Source organism: Trachypithecus francoisi, unplaced genomic scaffold (assembly GCF_009764315.1).
Source record: "Trachypithecus francoisi isolate TF-2019V2 unplaced genomic scaffold, Tfra_2.0 Lachesis_group14, whole genome shotgun sequence".
Lineage (NCBI taxonomy): Eukaryota > Metazoa > Chordata > Mammalia > Primates > Cercopithecidae > Trachypithecus > Trachypithecus francoisi.
This window is the reverse complement of record NW_022681459.1, coordinates 54884698-54909725: the sequence shown is the minus strand read 5'-3', so window position 1 is coordinate 54909725 and position 25028 is coordinate 54884698. Positions and strand designations below refer to the sequence as shown.

Here is a 25028-nt window from a genome sequence, read left to right as displayed (position 1 = left end):
TGCTGTCAGAAATCCAACATGAATGCCCTTTACTGTCCTGTTTAGAAAATGAGCAGCTGTGTCCCCTCTCCAGGTGGATGCTAGGCCTGCAGAAGCTCTCCTGGGGGTGTCCGGTGGTGGGCCCAGGTTGCCACAGCCTCTGCTTCCTCAGCGTCCCCTTCGTTTGCCTGCTCCAGGTCTGGGTCATTTGCAGTTGACAGTAGCCGGGAGCGGGTGGCTGCGTGTTGATCGAGAGAGGCATGAGAAGTCGTCTTCTGGGGAGTGGCCTCATTGGGCTTCTTCTCAGGTCCTGTGCACCTGGCAGGCTGTTTCAGCCTTCACAAAGCAGTGTTCTTGAACAGAGGACCCCACAGGTCTGGGTTTCAGAGGTCCTGAGACCTTTAAATTATCCAGCTTGACTCTTCCTTTTTCCAGCTGAGGAAACTGAGGTTCATTTGCACCTAAGCTGTCTGTTTTGAGGAATTTTCAGATTCATGCTCACAATGAGACAGGTATGAACACACCGTAGGCTTCACCATTCTCTTAACCACCTGTTTTGGGTACAGAGCTCTGTGATATGGTGATACGCACTCAATGTCATCTCTAATTCTTACCATCGTCTGTACTGGAAAGTGTGTACTCGCATACTGGACATCATGATTGCCATCTTACAGATGAGCGATTGGAACCTGAGGTAGGGACTTCAGTTTGCCCTGCACCACACGGGGTGGGAGTTGTGGGCCAGGCCTGAGTTCAGTGCCCCTGCTCTTTCCACGAGAACAGAACAGAGGGCACGCTGTGTCCCTGTGTCTCAGCTGTGCACTGGAGGAATGTCGGAGCAGGGCGCCTTACCCTGGCCTCAGGAGGGATGCACTGTGCGTGGGTGTTCTGGTAGATGGCAGGCGGAATGCAGCCCCAGAGCACAGGACAGAGCAGTGTGGAGGGAGCCTGCAGCAGCCCAGAGAGTGTCAGTGAAGAGGGACAGGACTCACCATAAGGGATGGAGCCTTGGGATGGTAGAGGCGGAAGAAGGCGCTTCCCAGGCCAGGAGAGCAGGAATGAGTCCCAGGAGAGAGTGGACGAGGATGTCCAGGAGTGGAAACTGGAGTGGAGGGGCCTGGTGGGCACCTTGCATGCATGTCCTGGGAGCAGGCTGCAGGCCACACACTCATGTGCACAGAAGTGAGCCCGTGTGTGTGTCTGTGTGTGTGTGTATGACTGATGCAGGCCTGTGAGCATCAGCCTGTGGACACGCCCACCTGCAGGCCTCACAAGTCATTGCAGGGCTGGGGACAGAACGTGGGTCGCTCACTGAGAACTGCCCCACACTTACTCCTTCTCTGACCCCTGTGCTCTTTTAGCTAAGTTCAGTCTACAGAGAGAGTTCAGGCTTTGACTTACTAACTGGTGTGATGTCATTTCTTGCTTTAAAAAAAAATAATCAAGGCTCACAGTGGTTCTCTTCCCTTTGAATTTGCCAAGAACGTCCTTGACAAAAATTAAGAAAACAGCGAAGTTCATCAGTTTGGACAGGATAGCAAAAGTACCTTTAGAGTGGTGCTCACAGACCACGTGGTGATACAGCATTTTCCAGAAATGCTGAGTCATCAGACATAGAATGTTGAGACTTGGGAAACGGGAGGAGGAGCGTTGAGGGTGGCTGAGCTTAGCAGCAGAAAGTTAATCCTTCTTGCAACTTAGTGGCAGCTCTGGCCTCCACAGTCTTCTTGAGCTTGTATAATTCATGAAGTTTTGACAGAGCAGCATTAAAAGGATGTCTTTGATTTCATCCATAAAGGAGATAGGCGTTTGCAGGCGGTGCAGTACTTGTGACGGGAGCTTGTGAAGTGAGCCGCCTCCCTGATGGGAGTTGGCAGCCAGCGGGCCCTGTGATCCTGCACCGAGTCTCCTGTGGTCTGCTCTAAGCGCCTGCTGGTGACCTTGCATCTCTCCTCGGACCCTTGCTAAAATATGTAAATCAAGGTCATTTTTTTGTGTTTGATTCTTAACTAGTTTCTGCTGATGTGCATTTTTTCCTGTTTAAGGATTCTTGCCTCCCTGCAGGGCCAGCAGCGGCCAAGGGTGAGAGAGAGCCGGTTGGAGGAGGGGGCTGCCTTGTTCACTCTCCAGACTCTCAGTTGCCCACCAGCAAGGCTGGCTAGGCCATTCCTCATCCATGAGCCCTGGGAGTTCCCAGGTTCTCAGTGCCTGTTGATTTTTTCGTTAATAAATTGAATATTTAAACCAGTCGTCTGGTTTATGAAAGGACCTAGGAACACACCCCTGGAAAACGCCTTTCAAATTTGAACACGGGAGCGATTCCCATCACTGACCACATCATTGATGACAGATGCAGTCATCACTGTAACGGTTAATTTATGTGTCAACTTGGCTGAACCATCATTGCCAGAGATTTGGTCAAGCATTATTCTGGATGTTTCTCTGAAGGTGTTTTTTGGTTGAGGTTGTTACCGAAACACAGGAGTTCAGTCTGGGTCCTGCTGCTCACTGCACAGAAAGCCAATCCCCAAGACAACAATTGTTGCCAAGGAAGAAGGCTTTAATCAGGTGCTGCAGCCCAGGAGGTGAGAACTCAGTCTTAAATCCATCTCCCAGACTGACTCAGACATAGCAGGGATGAAATGTAATGATGTATGGGAAAACAGGGAGGGGTAAGGAAGCCCTCAAGATGAATGAGGGGCTTAGTTAGCATCTAGCTGTCTGGATGCTATGACCTGGTGAGTTTCAGGTCTTTGATACTTTTTGAGAGGCCTGGTATCTCAATGTCAGGATCTGGTGAGTTTCAGTCCTTTGATACTTTTTGAGAAGCCTGCAAGTCCTTTCCTGAGGAAGGAACTCGGATAAAACAAGTGTTAAGTTTTAAGCTTTAAGATCAGAAGGGTCAGTTTCTAAGTTTGTCAATAAAACGGTCTGTGGGACTATTGGGTGGGTTTCAAGGTTGACATTTAAGTCAGGAGACTTTGCATAAAGCAAAGGATGACCCTCTGTAATAAGCGTGGGTCTCATCCCGTCTGTTGAAGGCCTTAATAGACAAAGACTGGCCTCTCCCAAGCAAGAAGGAATTCTGCCTGCTTTTGGGTGGACTTAAACCGTGGCTCTTCCCTGAGTCTCTAGCCTGCCACCTACCCTACCAGATTTTGTTCTCATCAAGCCTCTACAATTGCATGGGCCAAGTCCTTAAGATAAATGCCCCCTGCCTATTTATATACACATATATGTACATATGTCCTTTGGGTTCTGTTTCTCTAGAGAACCCTGACTGATACGTCAACCAAAGAATAAATATCCATTAGGAATTTTTGAAGTTCAGTATAGTTTATGTTTTTCTCTTATACTATATGGCTTTAAAAGGCTTCTTTCAGTTAGAGAGTGTTCATACATTAGACCAGAATCCCAGGACCAAGGGGCAGACCCTGTAGGTCATTCCCTTCCCCCGATCAGCCCCCGAGACTGTAGAGATGAGAACCTGTTCTGTGACTCACTAGATTTGATTGGCTGTGACCTTTGTCTTTAACCAGTTGGAATGTTCTCAGACCTGGACAGACATGTGCCAATAAGTATCTGGCAAAATAGAACATGGGTGGCATAGAGCTACTGAATGAGTCACTGAGGCCGCCTGGATAGAGACAGGCTCATTTAGGCTTTAAGATTTGGCTGTGCCGTGAAATAGGATGCGCAGCTCTCACTACAGCGCATGCCCTAAACATGGGGATGTTGGCGTGAATTTTAAAATGGCCGTGCCCTGCATTATGGGCTGGTAATTGTGAAACGCAGTGGTCTGGTGATGAATATTTCAAAGGAAATCATAGCAAAGATGTTGCTTGTGCAGCTGAAGTTGGTGCACTTGAATCTTAACGAAGAATGGGAAACAATTTCTGTCATTTGAATGGCCTCAAAACCACATCTATGTAAATACGCATATGCAGGAAACTCTCCTGAGGCCAGAAGGCCATTTGTTTTTATTTTGTGCCAAAAATTATAAGGAAAATCGAACGATGCAATTAAAGGTGAAATATTGTTCCTTTTATCACAGTTTCTCCATTATAAAAAACAGAAGGAAAATCGTTTCTTTGCCTTAGTTCCTACATTTTAAAAAGTGTATATCATCTATAAGTAATTTGCATTTAGTTAATCTTAGTAATTTTGAACTTTTATTTTGTCATTTTATAAGCAAAACTAAATCCGCCGCAGAACCTGGGGCGCAGTGTTAAGAGAACTCATGTGGGGAGGCACCAGGATTTCCCCCCGTCTCCCAGCTGGGAACTAAAGGAGAGAGGAGCAGCTCTGCTCTGTCCTGCTGTCCGTCCCTTTGAGCTTCTCTCCAACACCAGGGCCCTGGCCTCTGAGGAAACTCATGGCAGTTCTTAAGGGAACAATCCTGCAGGGAGACCCTTGAGAGGGAGGTTATAGAGCTGTCAGGAGCTGCCCCGGGCCTATGCACCTTTCCCAGTGAGGGGATGCTGAGCAGGTTGAGTCTGAGTGACAGCAGAGGGGGCGGAACCAGAACCCTTTCCCAGGGCTGGGCTGGAGGCTGGCCTTGTCCACTCCTGGCTGACCCTGAGGCTGAGTCACATGGATGAGAGGTGCCGCCACATAGATGAGTCTGTTGGTAACTGGAAAAGACCACTTCAGATTAGTCCTTGATCTTTTTGCTTTTTTTACTTATAAAAAATGTTAAATATACAGAAACGTGTAGATAATAGTCTAATGAACGCCTTTGAACTTATTACCTAGCTTTGTCAAATCTAAAAGGTTTGTTTCATTTTTAAAAAGCTTCAGATCTGTTGTTTGTTTCTTGTGTAGGAACACATTTCTCATGTGCTAGGGAAGCCTCTTCTCTTCCTTTCCTCTCCTCGGCAGTCTGCGGTTTCCTGTAACCCATATTCTCGCCTAAACTTTGTATTCCTCATCTTTTTAGTTCTTGCCTATCTGGAAACTAGGAACTGGCCTCTCACCTGACCCACTGCGCTGCATGCCCCACATTTTTTTTCTTGTTGATTCTTTGGAGGATTTTGAAATATAGTACATTCTGGATACAAATCCTTTGTCAAGTCACATACGCACTACACATATCTTTTTCCAGTTTGTGATTAAGTGTCTTTTGCAATACAGAAGTTTAAAATTTTGGGATAGTCAACTTCATCAGTTTTTAAAATTTATCCTTTGTTGGCCGGGCACGGTGGCTCACGCCTGTAATCCCAGCACTTTGGGAGGCTGAGGGAGTCAGATCACTTGAGACCAGGAGTTCGAGACCAGCCTGGCCAACATGGCAAAACCCCGTCTCTACTAACAATACAAAAATTAGCCAGGTGTGGTGGCGCATACCTGTAATCTCGGCTACTTGGGAGGCTGAGGCAGGAGAATTGCTTGAACCTGGGAGGCGGAGGTTGCAGTAAGCTTATATTGTACTACAGCACTCCAGCCCGGGCGACAGAGCAAGACTCTGCCTCAAAAAAGGAAAAAAAAAAGAAAAAAATAATCAAATAAAATGTATCCTTTGTGCCCTGAGGTGTTGTTTTTAGGCGCTGCTTTCTTACCTACCCTCAGTTTGCTTTTGCGTGTGGTGTGCAACAGGGTCCAGTTTCATTCTTCCACATGGATAGCCACTTGTTTTCTCTGTACCATTGATGGAACGTTCCATCCTTTGCCTTCCGGCTGGCACTGCTGTGCCTGTCATGGATGATTGAGTGTCCACCTCAGTATGGGCGTGCCCCCTTGTCCTCTGTTGCACTGGTCTTTCTGTCCGGGGCCTAGGCCACGTGGCCTGCATTAGTCCCACAGAATGTTTTGCTATCTGATACAGTCTTCACTTTGTCATTTTGTCTTTGGGGTTGTCATGCTATTTTTGGCCCTTTACTCTTCAATGTCAACTTTGGAATATACTTTAATTCCACAAAAATCCTGGATAGAGGATAGGGAGTTTTTATTAGAAATGCGTTGAATTGGGGTCGGCATGGTGACTCATGCCTGTAATCCCAGCACTGTGGGAGGCCGAAGCAGGTGGATCATGAGGTCAGGAGATTAAGACCAGCCTGGCCAACATGGTGAAACCCCATCTCTATTAAAAATATAAAAATTAGCTAATATGGTGCTGCACACCTGTAATCCCAGCTACTTGGGAGGCTGAGGCAGGAGAATCGTTTGAACTCGGGAGGCGGAGCTTGCAGTGAGCTGAGATGGTGCCACTGCATTCCAGCCTGGGTGACAGAGTGAGAGTCCATCTTAAAAAGAAAAAAGAAAGAAAGGAAAGAAAGAGAAAAAGAAATGCATTGAACATATCAATTAAAAGGAGATCATTGACATCTTTTCCATTTGAATCTTTTTGTATATGAACCTGGTATATCTCTGTGTTTAATTAGCTTTTCTTTTATGTCTTTCAGGTAACTTTTACATCATTTCCAAAAGTGTCTTGCATATATTTGTGTAATATATTCCTGAGTTCTTCTGTCCCTCTCACTCAGCAAAAATTCTGCAGGGGTGGGCTCCCGTGCCCAGAGGCTGCCTACCTGCCTTTGCCTTTGACTGGTCAGAATGCCCTTTCGTCTTTGTACCTGGAAGTCAGAGGGCTCTGAGCGCTAGCTATGCCCTGGAGTGGCAGGGGCAGTTGCTACCGTGTCGCTGTCCTTTGGAGCAGCTCTCGTGGCATGCTGGCTTCTTTATTAGATACAATTTACTGGCGGTAGTTAAAAAAAGAAGAAAAAATCAGGATTGGGAGATTTCAGCTGTCTAATCCAATTGGAATAGGATCAGGACTTTTTAATGGTCATTTCCAAGGCGTGTGGGCTCTTCCATGAAATGTCTTCCCCTTAACCAAAGAGATGTATTATTTTTAAAGACGGTGTTGGCTCGAAGAAGAGTATTTCTCCTTGACCTCCAGAACCCCCTGTCCCCAGAGTCCTGCCCTTTCCCCAGGGTGAGCATTTTCAAAGGAGATTCTTCTTATGGACTTGTTTTTCACGGGGTGAGGCGGCAGCATGGGGCGTGTCCAGACACAGCCCTGACCTCACTTACGGCTGTTCTGTCTCCCTGATGCTGCCGCCCCCAGTCGGCCTGTGCACTGTGGGGCTGCACTGCAGGAACTGGACCCTCTTCCCTGTGCACTGTGGGGCTGCACTGCAGGAACTGGACCCTCTTCCCTGTGCACTGTGGGGCTGCACTGCAGGAACTGGACCCTCTTCCCTGTGCACTGTGGGGCTGCACTGCAGGAACTGGACCCTCTTCCCTGTGCACTGTGGGGCTGCACTGCAGGAACTGGACCCTCTTCCCTGTGCACTGTGGGGCTGCACTGCAGGAACTGGACCCTCTTCCCTGTGCACTGTGGGGCTGCACTGCAGGAACTGGACCCTCTTCCCTGTGCACTGTGGGGCTGCACTGCAGGAACTGGACCCTCTTCCCTGTGCACTGTGGGGCTGCACTGCAGGAACTGGACCCTCTTCCCTGTGCACTGTGGGGCTGCACTGCAGGAACTGGACCTCTTCCCTGTGCACTGTGGGGCTGCACTGCAGGAACTGGACCCTCTTCCTGTGCACTGTGGGGCTGCACTGCAGGAACTGGACCCTCTTCCCTGTGCACTGTGGGGCTGCACTGCAGGAACTGGACCCTCTTCCCTGTGCACTGTGCAGCAGAAGCCATGCTCCCCTACCAATGCACCAGGCACCCCGGGGAAGGGCCGGTGAGGCATGCCCCCGACTCCATGTATCAGGCTGCCCTGGGGACAGGTCAGACGACTGGCATCACAGGTGGCTTGGAGTCTGCAGGTTCCTCCCTGTTGCCCGTTACCTTTGCTGACAGTCCTTCCCTCGTTGGGCTGAGATGGGGACCTTAGGGAGTCGTGCAGCCCTTAGTGGCACAGTGTCTCTGGCAAACAGCTGTGCTCTGAGCTCCGACTGGGACCTCCTGTGAGGACAGGAGCCAGGGTCTCTGGGGAGCCTGCAGACATAGGGTGCAGTCAGGTGCTGCCCTTGACTTAGCGAGCTTGCACACAGTAACCCCAAACCCTGACTGCAGGGGCTCCTGACGATGAATTTCCCATCCTAGCCAGTGGGTCTGCTCCAGGGAAAACCCCTCTTTACTCAGACCCTGGCAGGGGTCCCAAAGCCAAGGCTGCTGCAGAGGTGAAAGTCCCACCCTCAGAAAGCCAGGAGTCCTGAGCGCTTACTCTGTGCTGGGTGTCCCCGTGTGGCAGTGCAGACCCTGCTCTTCAGGGCCTTGGACGGCAGCTGGGAGGAAAAACCATAACCAGAGGGAATGGCCTGGCCGAGTCGCTGTCTGTTCTCATTACCAGATAAGACGCCTGGGAGGGAGTTGGGAGGGTTTTCAGGAAGGCAAGAGAGCCTGGGGGTGGAGGAGCCAGGGAGAGTTGGGTTTAGGGGCGGTCAAGAATGGTTTGGCCTACTGGAAGGCGTGAGCAGAGGCAAAGACAGTGAGCAGCCTCGTCCCTGCTTACTTGCTTGCTTTTTTCTTTTCCTTTTTTTTTTTGTGACAGAGTTTCCCTCTTGTTGCCCAGGCTGGAGTGCAGTGGTGCTATCTCAGCTCACTGCAGCCTCTGCCTCCCAGGTTCAAGCGATTCTCCTGCCTCAGCCTCCTGAGTAGCTGGGATTACGGGCATGCGCCACCACGCCCAGCTAATTTTGTATTTTTAGTAGAGATGGGGTTTCTCTATGTTGGTCAGGCTGGTCTTAAACTCCTGACCTCAGGGGCTCCACCCGCCTCAGCCTCCCCAAGTGCTGGGGTTACAGGCTTGAGCCACTGCATACGGCCTCGTCCCTGCTTTCTAAAGTTAGAAGACATCAGGGGGGCTCTGCCAGGTCTCACGTGGCCCATTCTGCCCTCCACACCACCCTCCGGGGCACCTCACACAGGCACTCCGGCTCGCCGCTGTTTTCTCATCCATAGAGAGAGGTCCAACGTGCTGACCTTCAGAGCCCTTCCAGCCCTGGTGTTTGACACAGGCCTCGAGCACCAGAGAAACGAGGTGGGGTGGCCTGGGGCTGTGTGGACTGGGCTGCAGGCCTGACAGTGGGTAGATGCTGACAGAGCCAAGATTGCAGGTCAAGGGCAGTGTTGCAGTGAAAACTGTAGGGGCTGAAACCCAGCTGGGTGGCTTCCAGGGCCCCTGCCTGGCCCATCCCTGCAGCTGCAGGCCGGTCCTGGTTTGTTCTTAGTACTTCACACAGTGCCGCACAGGGGTGAGGGCTCAAGGCACAGGGGTGAGGCTGTGGAGTGCAAGGGTGAGGCCTCAGGACCCAGGAGTGAGGCTGTGGAGTGCAAGGGTGAGGCCTCAGGACCCAGGAGTGAGGCCGTGGAGTGCAAGGGTGAGGCCTCAGGACCCAGGAGTGAGGCCATGGAATGCAAGGGTGAGGCCTCAGGACCCAGGAGTGAGGCCGTGGAGTGCAAGGGTGAGGCCTTGGACCCAGGAGTGAGGCCATGGAATGCAAGGGTGAGGCCTCAGGACCCAGGAGTGAGGCCGTGGAGTGCAAGGGTGAGGCCTCGGACCCAGGAGTGAGGCCATGGAGTGCAAGGGTGAGGCCTCAGGACCCAGGAGTGAGGCTTTGGAGTGCAAGAGTGAGGCCTCAGGACCCAGGAGTGAGGCCATGGAGTGCAAGGGTGAGGCCTGGGGAACAGGAATGAGGCCTTGGGGCGTAGGGGTAAGGCCTCAGAGCACAGGAGTAAGACTGTGGGGTACAGGGGTGAGGCCTGGGGAGGAGGGATGAAGCCCTGGTGCGCAGGGGTGAGGCCTCGGGGAACAGGGGTGATGGTTTGGCTGTGCCGCCACCCATATCTCATCTTGAACGCGCACGTGTCGTGGGAGGGACCTGGTGGGAGGTAATAGAATCATGGAGGCAGGTTATTCCTGTGCTGTTCTCATGATAGTGAATAAGTCTTATGCAATCTGATGGTTTTAAAAAGAGGCATTCCCCTGCACAAGTGCTCTCATTTTTTGGCCTGCCAACGTCTACGTAAGACGTGACTTGCTTCTCTTTGCCTTCTGCCATGATTGTAAGGGCTCCCCAGCCATGTGGAACTGTAAATCCAATTAAACATATTTTTTAAAATAAATTGCACAGTGTCAGGTATGTCTCTATCAACCACGTGTGAAAACGGACTAATAGAAGGGGTGAGGTGTGCCCCTCCTCCCCTTCCTGCAGGCTTCCTTCTTCAAAGCAGAGCACTACTCTACCCATGGCGGGCCTCAGAGTGATTGCTTGGTCTCTGATTAGGCAGTTAGAGCCTCAGTTAAATCAGCTTTGGGCTTCTGTAAGACAGTCTGTGAGCTTGCCAGGATCTGCTTAAAAGAACCGTATTTCTCTTCCATTGCAAAGTGTGGAAACATGCCCGATGTGCATGGCACTCCCGGGAGCCCTTGGGCATTGTGCTTCAGTATGGCCCCGGCAGACTTATTGTCCTCAATCAAAGCTGCTGTTTCCTTCATTAGTGATTAAGAGAGGGTAATATTGAAATGATCTGAAATAAAAATTGCTGAAGTGTTCTTTTGTTGTATTAATCAGAACCATATTCCTCATTCGTCAGAATCCTAAAAGAAATATTCCTGACTCACTCGTTAAATGACACCTGAGTGTTTCCTCTGCAGACTGGCAGTGTGAGGAAAACTGGAGGTGCCCCCCTACCCCCAACCACAGAGAGGAAGCAGGGACAGGCTTGGGGCGTTGCTTCACCAGGACTGCTGGATGCTGGGCCGGCCTCTAGAGCCTGTCAGTGCCCTGGTCAGCCGGGGGACGTCCTTCCAACTTCTCCGTCTTTCCAGACCTCGGCTGGGTCCGAGACCTGTGGGAATTTCCCAGTGCAGTGCCCAGCTGCCTCACCCTTGCCTGTGGGGCAAGGAGGCCAAGGTCCCAGGAGGAAAGGAGCAGTTTCCCCAGCATCCTCTGTCCTCGGACGGGACATGCTTGGTTTCCAACGCCAGCTGGTTCCAGGGTTTGATTGTGTGTTGGGCTTTTTCTCAAGTGCTAGGGCTGTAGCAGACCGGCGCCAGTGGGAACAGGCCCAGCACTGGAGGCCAATATGGAGGGGTCGCGGGACAGAGTGGGGGCACCCAGTTAGGTGGATGGGGCCTCAAATGCCTTGAGGGGAACTGGGGGCTTCATCTTCCTTGACGGGAGATGGGGAGCCTCCGACTGTTAGGATCCGCTCACTGACACTTCGCCCACTACGTCATACCCATTGCACCTGGCAGACAGCTGTCCTTGCTCCGGTGATGTCCAGAACTCGCCTGGTAGTTTGCTGGTGGCAGGGTAGCTGAACACCCCACCCCCAATCCAGAATATTCCACACACATGATGGTATTTCCTCATCTGGTCTTTTTGGCTTTCTGCTGGGAGAAGAAGGGAGAGCTTATGGTTTCACAGGTGACCAGTTCAAGACCTTTGTTTCAAGGCAGAGGGAGGAAACCGTTTCCGTCCCCCGGATCCCCACCTGCCTTTGCTGCAGAACAGTCCTGAGTATCTGCTGAAGGTTCATCACTGAGGATCCTTTCCCAATCTCTGGCTCCTTCCCTTTACCTCCCCAAACTAGCCCTGAGCCTGCGAGAAAGGGGAGATCTTGATTTGCAGGACAGGCCTGGTGGCCTGGGGGTGGGGGATGCCAGAAGTGGCCTTGCGGGCTGCACCTCCCTGTGAGTCAGCCAGTACTGATGCAGCAGCCCCGGGGGCTTCTCCAAGTCACAGCCTCCTTCTGCTTGACCCACCCGAGGTGTGTGCCTCCCAGTGAAGGGGGTGGAGCCCCAGTCCTGAGAGGGCTCAGGCCAAGGCCGGGTTCCCAGGGCTGGCCTGCGGCCACTGCTCTCGCCTCCCTGTTTACCCACTGAGTGCTGGGTGATATTTATTGTCTGGATTATGCTTCATTAAAGCAGAAGCCCATTTTCCATAGATGATATGCATTTTTTATTTATTAAATTACTGTTTTAATGCAATTTACCAAGTCATCCAAGACAAATAATCCACTTAAGTGATGCCATAAAGCTCTGTTTCTCCCCAGTGCTCTGTTTCCATGAAAGCGTGGCCTCTCCTAAGTTCCACTCCTCCGCTGGAGACATCGTGTAAGCAGCAGCAGAATTTACAGTCCAGCCTTACTAATTCCGAGTAGGAGTGGGTCCTACCACTGGCCAGAGGCTGACCTTTGCACTCCCTGGTGAAATAAAAGGCTTTTAAGCAAATTCAGAGTGTAAACAGCATTCCTGGGAGAACCCATCATTCTGGAATATCCCAGAGTACTCCTGGAGACCTTTTCCCTCTCAGTATTTGCAATGCTAATTACCACTCCTGCATTCCTCAGGGCTGGTTCGCTCAGGGCCTTATACACCTGAAGGTTTTTGTTTGTCCAAGTCACCTAAGGTATTTAAAAGGAAAGATCCACGTTTCTTCTTCTTCCCCCCGCCCCCAACCCTCACCCTCACCCTCACCCCGGAAAGAGGTACATTTCTCTAGGTACATTCTCAGTGCCGAGCTTCCATGCACCTGGCCTGTCCCTTTCCCCAGGCTCCTGGTAACCCAAGGTCGTGGATTTGGGGGCGTGTGTAATTTTATTCAGTTTCCATTCCTACTCTTAGGCTTGCGGCTGGGATTATAATGAAGAAGGGGTCACGGGGGAAAGCTGACACATGGGACACACTGGACCGTGACGGTGTGGCACGTGCCGCGGTGTGGCACGGGCCGCGCGGAGACATGGCCAGGGCTCCTGGGAAGAAGGGGTGGAGACAGCCCACTGCCTGGGAGAAAGGGGGAAGATCCTGAAGAGTGAAAGGGTTTATCTAGGAGAACAAACAAGGAGCATCCCCTCCTGGGGTAGCAGAGTGCCTAAGAGAGCCAAGGCTGCAGAGGGTTGGAACACCAGGTGCGAGGTGGGTAGAGACCGGATGTCCGGTCTGCTCTGGCTCACTTCTCCTTTATCCTGAAGGCAATGGGTATTTAAAGATAAAATGGTGACATGATAGGAGCCCGCTGAATTAGAAAGGGCGTCCTAGTTACAGCGCAGAGAGGGCGGACATGCCCAGATAATGGGATACAGGGGCCTCAGTGGTATTTAAACTCAGTTTAAATATTTGGTCGATTTTAATTCCAGCACAAACATGTGACATTTTAATGGCTCTATATATTTTAATGGATATTGACGACTGAGCTCTGATTTTTTTTTTTTTTTTATCTTGCCCAAATTCCTGTCTAAGGGGTCTGGAGAGTCAGGCCCTACAAACCATACAAAAATTCTCATCAGATGGGTTTTAATTAACCCTATATATCATGACTTACTTTCCAGCCTGACTCTAGCATAACATTATATGACAAAAGAAAGTCAAAGTATTTTACCCCAAAACATGTTTCTTTGCCATATTTTGAAAAGGCAAAGCTGTCCTTTGTGGGGGAGAAATTTGCATCTGTAAAGAATCTTGGCCGGCACTGTTTCTCACGCCTGTAATCCCAGCACTTTGGGAGGCAGAGGCAGGTGGATCACGAGGTCAGGAGTTTGAGATCAGCCTGGCCAATATGGTGAAACCCCGTCTCTGCTAAAAATATAAAAAATGAGCCAGTTGTGGTGGTGTACACCTGTAGTCCCAGCTACTTGGGAAGCTGAGGCAGGAGAATCGCTTGAACCCAGGAGGCAGAGATGTTGCAGCGAGCTGAGATTGCGCCACTGCACTCCAGCCTGGGCGACAGACTGAGACTCTGTCTCAAAAAACAAAACAAACAAAACAAAAAAGAATCTCTATTAAGATTGCTGGATTTTTTTCTTCCAAGCCCTCCCAATCCTAAAGAGATTAAGAGTCTAGCACCTTTTAAAGATTCAGTAGATGGCGCAGTGGCTCACACCTGTAACCCCAGCACTTTGGGAGGCCGGGGTGGGCAGATCACCTGAGATCAGGAGTTCAAGACCAGCCTGACCAACATGATGAAACCCCATCTCTACTGAAAATACAAAAATTAGATGGGCATGATGGCACACGCCCGTAATCGCAACTACTTCGGAGGCTGAGGCAAGAAAATTGCTTGAACCCAGGAGGCGGAGGTTGCAGTGAGCTGAGATCATGCCATTGTGCTCCAGCCTGGGTGACAGAGAAAGACTCTGTTTAAAAAAAAAAAAAAAGATTCAATAGGAAACATTTCTCTCTATTGTCTGTAAGGGCAGCCACTATAAGACTTCAAAAGAACCTTCATCTCCACAGTCTTTTATCTTAACCTGGACATTTCCTTTCTGTGATCCCAGGTCTTTAGACAAACTCAACCAATTGTCAACTAGAACATGTATAAATTTACCTATCACCTGGGAACAACCTCCTGACCGCCGCTGCCACTGCTGCCTTTCAGTTGTCCCGCCTTTGTGGACCAAACCAGTGTATTTCTTAAATGTATTTGATTGATGTCTCATGCCTCCCTAAAATGTATAAAATCAAGCTGCACCCTGACCCCCTTGGGCACATGTTCTGAGAACCTCCTGAGGTCTGTGTCATCGGCCGTGGTCACTCATATTTGACTCAGAATAAATCTCTTTAAATATTTCACAGAGTTTGATTCTTTTTGTCAACAATATCATAAAAAAACTAGCACATCAAACCTATACTACAAAGCCACAGTAGTAATATATTTAAGGTTCTTGAAATGAGTGGATTTAAAAAAAAATAATAATAGGGCAGAGCCTTCCCTTTCTGGTGGTGTGGTGACTGTGATGTGCAAAAGGCCCTTCTTTTTTGTGTGTGAATACACCAAATAATGCTGGTGTGTTTTTAAAAAAACATAACCACAAAGGTGAGACTATCAGAGACCAGAAATCTCGAGAAAATACAAATCTAGAGAGAGAGGGGAGCAGCATCAAAGCTGGTCTTTACCCAGGGGTATCTGCCAGTTGATTTTAATGAGCCACTGGCAGGAGTCAAAACCTGGGGATTGTTTTTTTCAGAGACTAAACAGGTGCTTATGTTTGCCTTTCTTAGCCTTGGCCAGGTTAAACGAGGAAGAAAGAACCCTCCCCCTCCTCAGAATTTCCACCTACAATCCTACATTCACATGGATTGGGAACCCCAGTTCATGTTACTTATTTGACCTAAAAAATTGCAAGCTAGAAATTTGGTTTAATGTAGTCTGGGATAACAATGCCTTCAGGCTCTAGAGAAGCAATAAAGTCCCCCCAACCAAAAAAGAAAAGCCTCAAAGAGTTCCAACAGATATACATTCTAAGGAGCATAATGACAGGAGAAGTCAAGGAAGTGGGCCACAAGGAGCAAGAATCAGCAGTGAAAACAGACTGCAGAAAGAGATCTACAGAGATTTTAGAATTATCTGAGATGCACTATAGAAATAAGCTTGTACATTTTAAATAATACAAAGATACTGAATGAAAGAAGGAGGAGTCACTATCAATTTACAAGGCAAGTCTGAAGAAATAACCAAGGTTCAAACGTAATAGATAAGTGAAACAGATTGTGACACAGTTGAAGAGATTATTAATGAAGTAGAAGAGAGATTTGAGGAAAGTACTTCTCCCAGAAAGACGAAGAGATGGAAGATATAAAAAGAGAGGCTAAAGGAAACAAAGAATAGAATGAAGAGACCCGAACTCTAGCTGATCAGAGTTCTGAGAAAATAAAGAGAATGGGTACAGATGGATGTTTGATAGGAGATAATGGATGACTGTTTCCAAAACTGATGAAAACTACTTATTCTCCACATTCAGAAAGACCAATATCTCTAGCAGAATAAATATCACAAAGAAACTGCAAAATGTCCAAGACAAAGGGAGTATTCACAAGCAGTCAGAGAGAAAAGTTAGATTGCTTATGAAGAAATGACAAATAGATTGATAACATTCAGTAGTGGAGGCTAGAAGATAATGCAGTATCATCTTTTAAAATAATAATCAACTTAGAATGTATATCCAGCAAACTATCTTTCAAGAATGAGAATAAAGACATTTTTAGACAAATGAAATCTGAGAGGGTTTACAACCAAAAGACCCTCTCATTAAAGGAGCTTCTAAAGGTTGAATTTCAAGAAGGATAATAATTTCCAAAGGTCTAGGTGCAAGAAGAAATAATGAGAAAAAAAAAATAAGTAAAGTCATGAAAAACTCTAAACAAACGTTGATGTATAAAAGAACAAAAAGAAGATCTCCATTTATAATTTTGGGAGGCCGAGGCAGTTGTATCATGGGGTTAAGAGATCGAGACCATCCTGGCCAACATGGTGAAACCTCGTCTCTACTAAAAATGGAAAAATTAGCCGGGCATTGTGGTGCATGCCTGTAGTCCCAGCTACTCAGGAGGCTGAGGCAGGAGAATTGCTTGAACCCAGGAGGAGGAGGTTGCTGTGAGCCGAGATTGCGTCGCTGCATTCCATTCTGGCAACAGAGCGAGACTCCATCTCAAAAACCGAAACAAAGAAAAAAAGAAAAAAAAAAAAAGTCACAATAGAACTGAAATTCTGGAAAGCACGGGTACATAGCTAGGGAAGATTAGGTCAGTGTGTGGTGCTGCTGTGATGATATGACTAGAATTAAAATATTCTTAATTTTTTGTGTTGTTTGGGAGGAGAATAAAGATAATTCATTTTAGATCATTAAGTTAAATATACATGTTAAAATTTGTAGAGGGCCTATTAAAATAATAGAAACAATTCAGTAACTTCCAGATTAATTGGGGTTGGGGCATTAGAATGTAGAGGGAAGTAGGTTAGTCCACATGTAGGCAAGAAAGACAAATGATAGAAAAAGTAGAACAGCTGGAAACTTCTAAATGAGAGCATGTGAATTAACCTGAATGCGTCAGGAGTCACAGCCATCAGGGACCAAGCTCTTCGGTTAGAAAGCGTGGCTGGAGTTTAAGAACCCAGTGCTGTGCTAGGTATAAGAGAAATATAAGGAAATAAAGATTAGGGGGGAGTCCAACAACTACCAACAGACAGAAATGAAGATTTTCAGGACCCTATTTTCAATATCATCAAAAATATGAACTTGTTAGGGAACATCTAAAAACAGAATAATAGACCTGTACTGAGAAAACCATCAAACATGGGTAAAGAGAAAGATCTGATTAAATAAAGAGCTATATCATGGTCATGAGTCAGAAATCCCAGCAAACTTTTCTGTAAAAATTGACAAAACAGGTTCTAAATTTTACACAGAAATGCAGAAGATTTGGAATAGCCAAAACGGCCTTGAAAAAGAAGAAGACATAAGGAAGGGCTAGCATTAGCTGAAGTTTAGTCTTTTCAACAAATTGCTAGAACAATCGGATATTCATGTGCATACAGATGAACTTCCAGGTGGGTCACGGTGGCTCACGCCTGTAATCCCAGCACTTTGGGAGGCCGAGGTGCATAGTAGCTCCAAACTAGAAACAATTCAGTCCTTCAGCAGATGAATGGATGAACAAACTGTGGTATATCCATGCAGTGGGTGCTGCTTAGCGTTGATAGAAATGAGTGATTGGTATGTGCAACGTCACAGGTGAATCTAAGGTAATCACCCTATGTGGAAAAGCTAGACCAAAACCAAATGTGTATTATAGGATTCCCTTTATTTGAAAGTGTTGGAAATGTAAGCTAATGTGTAGTGACACAAGGAAGTCGGTGATTGGGACTGGGAGGGCTCGAAGGGAGGATTTACAAATGGGCACAAAGAAACCTTTGGAGCCATAGATATGTCCACTACCTTGGTTGTGATGGTGTTTACCCAGGTGTATGCATATATCAAAACATATCAAATTGTAAACTTGAAGTATGTAAAGTTTTTTTTTGTTTTTTTTTTTTAATGAGATGGAGTCTCACTCTGTCACCCAGGCTGGAGTGCAGTGGCGCAATCTTGGCTCACTGCAAGCTCTGCCTCCTGGGTTCACGCCATTCTCCTGCCTCAGCCTCCCAAGTAGCTGGGACTACAGGCGCCCCCCACCACACCTGGCTAATTTTTTGTATTTTTAGTAGAGTCGGGATTTCACCGTGTTAGCCAGGATGGTCTCAATCTCCTGACCTTGTGATCCACCCGCCTCGGCTTCCCAAAGTGCTGGGATTACAGGCGTGAGCGACTGCGCCTGGCCTGAAATATGTAAAATTTATTATGTAACAGTTATACCTCAGGAGAGCTGTTTAAAATACAATACCCAACAAAAACTGATACATAGTTGTAGTCCATTACACTCCTTCCTCCCCACTAGAGACTTCAGAGCAAAAGCCCTGTGTGAGGTTAGAGGTCATAAGTATTTATACTGTTCAGTACACCAGGAAGAGAAAACAATTTTGAATTTGTATGCTCCTGATAACATAACTTCCAAACATAGAAAACAAAGATTGGCAGAACCGTAAGGAGAAAGACATAAACGCACTCTCATAATGGGAGTTTTGAAACATACCTGTCAGTTATTGATAGACTGTAAGTAGATGGAAAAAAAAAAAAAAAAAACCACAGGATTTATAGGAAACTTGAACCAACGCTGTTGATGAACTTTATTTAGTGGACATGTGCAGGGTACTCTATCCAAGAACTCTAGAATATGCACCCTCTTCATGTTCTCTGGTCTGGCCCCAGCTTGCTGGTCATTCCTGTGGGTGGTTTAGTCCTTGGTGTTTATTTCTGTCCCAAATCACTGGCCACTCTCTGGTCTTTTGTGTCCATGTACCTCCCTTTCATCTCCACCTGGATCCCCAAGTATCTTAAACTTGGTAGTTCCACAGAACAACTCACGGCCTTCCCACCAAAACACTGTCTCCTACAGCCTTTTCCACAAACCTTTCCCCATCTTAGGAACTGGCAGCTTCACCCTTCCACTGTGGAGGCTCAAATTGTCAGAGTGGCCATTGGTTCCTTTCTCTCCTACCCCAGATCTCTCATACGCGTTGGTGTATTTTTTCTGTTAAACCTTCAAAATACATCTCGAATGGGTCTTCCCACAAGCTTCCCTGCTCCCCCTTGTCCTGAGTCATTAGCCCTTCTTGAATTCTGACTACCGTGGTCCCCTAACCTGTCTCCTGGTTCTCCTGGTTCTGCCTCTCCCCATCCTGCCTCGTGCCATCCGTTGTCAGCGTGACAGTCGGAGGGATGCTTCTGAAGCCTGTGTTGTTCCCTGCTCAGAGCCCTGAGGATGTATACCCCACACGTGCCTGCCGTCGCTTGCCTTTGCTCGCCTCGCTCTGTGGTAGCTGTGCTGGTCTCCTCGCTGTTTCTGGAACGTGCCAGGCAGCCTCTAACCACAGGGTCTCTGTGCTTCCTGTAGCTTTTACCTGGAATGTTTCTCTGTCATGTGTCCAAATGCCTTTTCTGGCCAGGGGCAGTGGCTCACACCTGTGATCCCAGCACTTTGGGACGCTGAGGCAAGTGGATCACCTGAGATCAGGAGTTCAAGGCCAGCCTGGCCAATATGGTGAAACCCCACTACTAAAAATACAAAAATTAGTCTGGCATGGTGGCGTGCAGCTGTAATCCCAGCTGTTCAGGAGGCTGAGACAGGAACATTGCTTTAACCCGGGCGGCGGAGGTTGCAGTGAGCCGAGATGATGCTACTACCCTCCAGCCTGGGCGACAGAGCGAAATTCCATCTCAGTGAAGAAAGTAATAATAATAATAATGCCTTTTCTCTCTTTGAATGTTTGCTCGTCTGTCACGTTAGGTGACCATTTTACTGAAGTGGCATCCCCCCCTTCACAGACAAACTCCCTTGCTCTTCCTCGTCCCAGTCTTTGCCTTGTGTTCTCCATAGCACATCACCATCAAATGTACCGTGTGTCTGATTTGTTTACTTCCTGAACCATTGACGGTAGTCCTACAGATGTTGCATGGGCAAGGCAGAAAAGTGAAGGTGGTACCCCAAGACCTGGAGTTTTGGGAACCGTCAGTCTTTGCAGTTGACTGTGTATGCTTGAACTAATACCACAGCCCCAAGGTGTGCATGCCCCGAGCCTCAATGTGGGAGGGTCTCTGGGAGCTGACAGTGGTCCTGGGTTTCCGGGATGAGTAAGGGGTAGCTACCTCAAGAAGGGGGAGCAGGGGAGGCACGTTTGAATGACAGTGAGGAGAGAGAGACATGGGTGGTGATTTGAGGGGTGTAAGCGGTGTCCTTCCACATCTGGCTTGCGATCAGCATCACTTCCCTGTTCGTTTCCCAGGGAGACCCGGACCAGGTTGTGGTCTTGGGCCCAGTGCCTGATCTGTGGCTTGACTGGACCTGGCCTGGGCTCAGCCTTGTTTCCTCATCTGTGGAATGGGAGGAGGCCTCCCTCACGTGCCGTTGTGAGGAGCAGACTCTGTGCCTGGCACAGCACCAGCGCACGTTGAATTTGTCTCTTAGGCTTTTTGGCTATTGTCTGTGCAAGAGAGGAGAGTGAACAACTGCCTCTGAGGCTGCTGGAAGCTTGGTCTGCTCTTCACTTGCTGCTTATCAGCCTGCTGGTACTTAAAGAGAAAATGGTGTTTGTTTAATGAGCTGACAATTTTGAAATGAAGGCATTAAGTAAAAGTACGTCAACACAAGCTTTGGTTTTCTCTGAACCCTGAGTAGATAAACCCTGACTGTCACAGATAACCTTGCAGTGATGTTCATGGATCACACTTTACAGTTTCTCTCTTGGTTATTTTTTCTCTTTTAGTCTGAACCAGAGGGCTTTTCTCATTTCCACTTGTACGTGTGCGCTGCTTTTCTCGTGAGATGGAGGAAGGAAATACTAGAAGAAAAAGATTTTCAAGTAAGTAAATGCCCTTTCAAAAGAACCCGAGTTTGAATTTCTACTAGGAGAGAGGTTTATTAAATTTTAGTTCACAGGGTTATTTGTGGAAGAGTTTTGAGAAGCGCTGCCTGCGTTTCGCCGCTGACCTCCCGCTGGTTGAAAGCTCGTCTAGCTGAGAAGACGAGCCTGGCAGTGGTCATGTGGTCATGGCAGTGGAAATGCTGCCCAAGTTATGAGTTATTTGATGTGACTGTGTGACAAGCTCCCCGCAGAACCTCCCCTGGGCCAGCGTGCCCCTCAGCAGCGCGACCCCTGCAGGGTGTGGCACGTGACCTCTGATCCCTGGAACCCTCTTCACAGCACCTGGACTGTGATGCTGTAGGGACAGGGCTGGGCAAGAAATCACACAGCCTGAGGTCCCTTCCAGCCAGGCCACTGGGAGTTGTGTGACTGAGGACACACTGTTTAACCTCACTAAGCTTGTCCCTGGCAACTTAGTGGGAGAGCCCTCCTTGCACCCCACTCATCAGAGGCACACCCTCCTGGGCCCCGTACTCTACCTGTGGGACTCCCTGTGGACTAGTGTCCAGCCCCTGACCCACCCCACATGTTCCTCTGTGAGCGTCCTGAGCACCCTATGGACTGTTGGCCCCTTCACGGGGTGATACCCAGTGTTCTCCGAGGTGCTGACTGGGAAGTCCTTCTGCCCAGTATTCACCCAGCAGAGGGCTCTGGGTGCAGCAAGGAAGACCCCAGCAGTGGGAACCAGACAGACTCTGCACCAGCCAGCTGGGGTCAGCCACGCTTCACCACTCTGCCTTCTCGAGGCCCTCGTCTCTCAACTAAAGGGACGGTCCTAGGTCCCCAGGGCAGGGCTCTACACAGCTGGCAGCCTTTTGTTCCCCAGCTCTGTGCTCGTCAGTGGCTCCAAGCATCCCTGCTCCTTCCGAGGGCCTTGGGAGGAGCCAGGGGGGTCCTGCTACCCCACTTCATCTCAGGTCCAGGAGAGACCAGACAGGTGAGGGTCGTGCTGAGCCCAGGCCAGGTGTTCATGGATGGAGCCCTAAACCAGAACTGAGCCATGTCCTGTGCCCGTTCTGACCGGCTGGGGGTATAGTTTAAGCACCTGATGTCGGCATTACTGGGATCTTTTGCTGATTAATAAGCACGGCACTGTAAAATTAGAAAATAAGCTATCCCAGAAAATCTTCATGTATCCATTTTACCCCCCGAGTCTAAACCTCTCAGTTTGGCTTCCCAGGGGGCTAGGGGTCCAACTGCCAACCCCCCTGCAGGCCGCCCTATCCCCGCCGGCCTTCATCCTCACCAGCTTCCCCTCCTTGGAGCCCCACTGCCCTCACCCTGGGCTTGGCTGAGAGGAGGCTGCCCACACGGGATCGACTGTGCTCTGCCAGCGTCCAGGAAGTGCCCACCAGAAGTGGGAATGCCTCGTGAGGTTGGAAACTCCACCACCCGCCAGGAGCTGGGACCGTTGTTGTTTTTAATTTTAAAGTAAGCAAGCTGCTCAAACACAGTGGGGACGGCAGTTGGCAGAGTCGTTTTTCTGAGTAGAAAAAGCAGTTAATTTTATGTGAGCAGAGTGTGGCACCTCCATGAAGTCAGGAGCCTTCTCTGAGGGGCCTCGGCAGCTGAGAGGTCTGTAAATGTCCCTGATCAGTGAGTGCGCCACTGCCTGATGCTGATGCGTGGACAGCCTCGCTGGGAGAAGCAGCCTCCTTCAGCATGGCGGCTGCCTGCCCCAGGAGGCTGATCAGTGAGTGTGCCACTGCCTGATCCTGATGCGTGGACAGCCTCGCTGGGAGAAGCAGCCTCCTTCAGCATGGTGGCTGCCTGCCCCAGGAGGCTGGCGAAGGTGGTGAGGAGGCGGCAGAGCGGCATCTTGGAAGGCTGAGGCTCTTGCTCTGGAAGCATGCTCCGGGCAGTCTGCAGCCACCTGGCCCTGGGCCCTGCGTCTCTGTGGGAGCCCCAGCTGCTGGGTGGGCTGCATGGGAAGGACCAGCGGGTGCCAGCCCAAGCTGCCCAGCCTGGGAGCCTTCACCTTTGTCCCCTTTGGCTCTGGGACTGAGTTCTGTGCATCTGCCAGCTGCTCAGTGGGGAAGCCGAACACACACAGGTGTGCGTGGTGCCCAGGGTGAGGGGCTCAGTCTGGCTTTGTGACCCTGGGCTTCACAGCCTCAGCTGGTCTGTTCATTCCTTCACTGAATGCCCCTGGAACCCTTGCCCTGTGCCAGGCCCCGTGCAGTCAGATTCTGCCCGCGAGGGGCAGGGCACGTTGGGAGGGGCAGGTACATGAAGGGACTGCTCTGTGGGGGTCAGCAGGTGAGCAGGGACCAGGCAATAGAAGTGATAGATGGGGGAGAGGGGAGCCGGTGGGGGAGAGAGGCAAAGAGAAGATGGGGTGGCCTTCCCGTAACAGTGGATTTGTAACGGCCTGCTCTGCAACGTGAAGTGATTTGGTGAACTCAGCACCGAGGGTGGGTTGCCAGCTAGAACATAAGCAGCCATGAGCAATACAAATGAAGAGACGAACAGGGATGGGGCAGGATGGTGCACAGAGGAAGCAGGAACAATCGTGTCCTCGGACTTAGAGAAGAAAACACTGGGCAGAGCAGGGAGAGTCACTCCACACTGTGGGATCCAGCAGGGAGAGTCCCCCCACACCGTGGGATCCAGCAGGGAGAGTCCCCCCACACCGTGGGATCCAGCAGGGAGAGTCCCCCCACACCGTGGCATCGCAGGGGGAGTCACCTCACACCATGGCGTCAAGCAGAGAGAGTCACTCCACACTGTGGTATTCTCCCAGCAAGGATCTGGCAGCGGCTGCAGGAGTGAGGAAGGCAGGGACGCTCCTGGGAGCACAAGCGCCCAGCGCCAACTCTGTCGGAAGCCTCCTTGTAGAGGCCATGATCTGTGCACTTTCCGGTCTTTGTATTAAACTTGAATTTAAAACTGTATAAAACATACAAAGACATTTAATGGAGCAACCATAGGAGTAAAGTTTAAGCGTATTTAGTTGGATTAAAAATAAGGTGGGGGCTGGGCACAGTGGCTCTCACCTGTAATCCCAGCACTTTGGTAAGCTGACCAAACCTTTGTCTCTACTAAAAATACAATTAGCCAGGCATGCTGGTGGGCACCTATAATCCCAGCTACTGGGGAAGCTGAGGCAAGAGAATTGCTTGAACCTGGGAGGCGGAGGTTGCAGTGAACCAAGATGGCACCACTGCACTCCAGCTGGGGCGACAGAGCAAGACTCCGTCTCATAAATAAATAAATAAATAAGGAGGACTGTGAATCTGAATGGCATAAAAAAGGAGTGGTTTAGGAGTTCTGGGTGGAATTTGTACCAACAAAGAATGCGTCTTCTGGCCGGGCGCGGTGGCTCAAGCCTGTAATCCCAGCGCTTTGGGAGGCCGAGACGGGCGGATCACGAGGTCAGGAGATCGAGACCCTCCTGGCGAACACGGTGAAACCCCGTCTCTACTAAAAATACAAAAAACTAGCCGGGCGAGGTGGCGGGCGCCTGTGGTCCCAGCTACTCGGAGGCTGAGGCAGGAGAATGGCGTGAACCCGGGAGGCGGAGCTTGCAGTGAGCTGAGATCCGGCCACTGCACTCCAGACCGGGCGACAGAGCAAGACTCCGTCTCAAAAAAAAAAAAAAAAAAAAAAAAAAAAAAAAGAATGCGTCTTCTTTCTAAGTATTTATGGAATACTTACAAAAAGTAATCACTCAACCTAGACCATAAATATTTCCAAAATAAGAAAACAGCAATGACATAAACTTTGTTCACTGAGCATAATCCTTTAAAATTAGATCCTAATAAAGTTAAAACGACAAAACGAAGCATGTGGATGTTAAAGAACCCCCTTCAAAATAATGTGGGTCAAGATGGAAATCACCCTGTAATTACAGAAGGATATTCAAAAGCACAAGGAATGTACCAGTGCTGGGCTTGCAAACAGGTTCAAAGATGCGATGCTTTCATTATTTAAAAACATTAAAACAAGTGAACTAAGCCTTTAACCAAGAAGTTAAAAATAGAAAAATAAAGACAACTTATGATAAAGACAATAAAAGAATGAATGAGTAAAAGCAGACAAATATGTTAGAAGACAGGATTTTTATGTAGAATTCCTAAGTACATCTTAGAGGGGCAGTTGAAAATGCTAGTGAAATAGGCAGACCTCCAGTAAGGAGGACCAAGATAGATGGGTGAAAACGTAGTCCTCCTCTGTGTTAGAAAAGAGGAATTCACACACACACACTTTAAAAATGCTACATTTGCCTCAAGCTTTAAAAAAAGCCCAACCTGGCCAGGTGCAGTGGCTCATGCCTGTAATCCCAGCACTGTG

At 49.1% G+C, this 25028-nt stretch overlaps 1 protein-coding gene and 1 pseudogene across 5 annotated transcripts in view; one reads left to right on the top strand and one right to left on the bottom strand.

The window, feature by feature from the left end:
- Nucleotides 1-25028, top strand: part of TBC1D22A (TBC1 domain family member 22A) — a 407988-nt gene that overhangs the window by 329903 nt on the left and 53057 nt on the right. For 4 of the 5 annotated variants that reach the window (XM_033233543.1, XM_033233544.1, XM_033233547.1 and 1 more), the window contains exon 12: nt 20577-20672. The exons of the other annotated variant lie outside the window; for it this stretch is intronic. In XM_033233543.1, coding sequence (XP_033089434.1) covers nt 20577-20672 — 96 coding nt within the window. The remainder of the gene's footprint in view (nt 1-20576; nt 20673-25028) is intronic. 5 annotated transcript variants of the gene reach the window in all.
- Nucleotides 22012-22586, bottom strand: LOC117096300 (annotated as a pseudogene).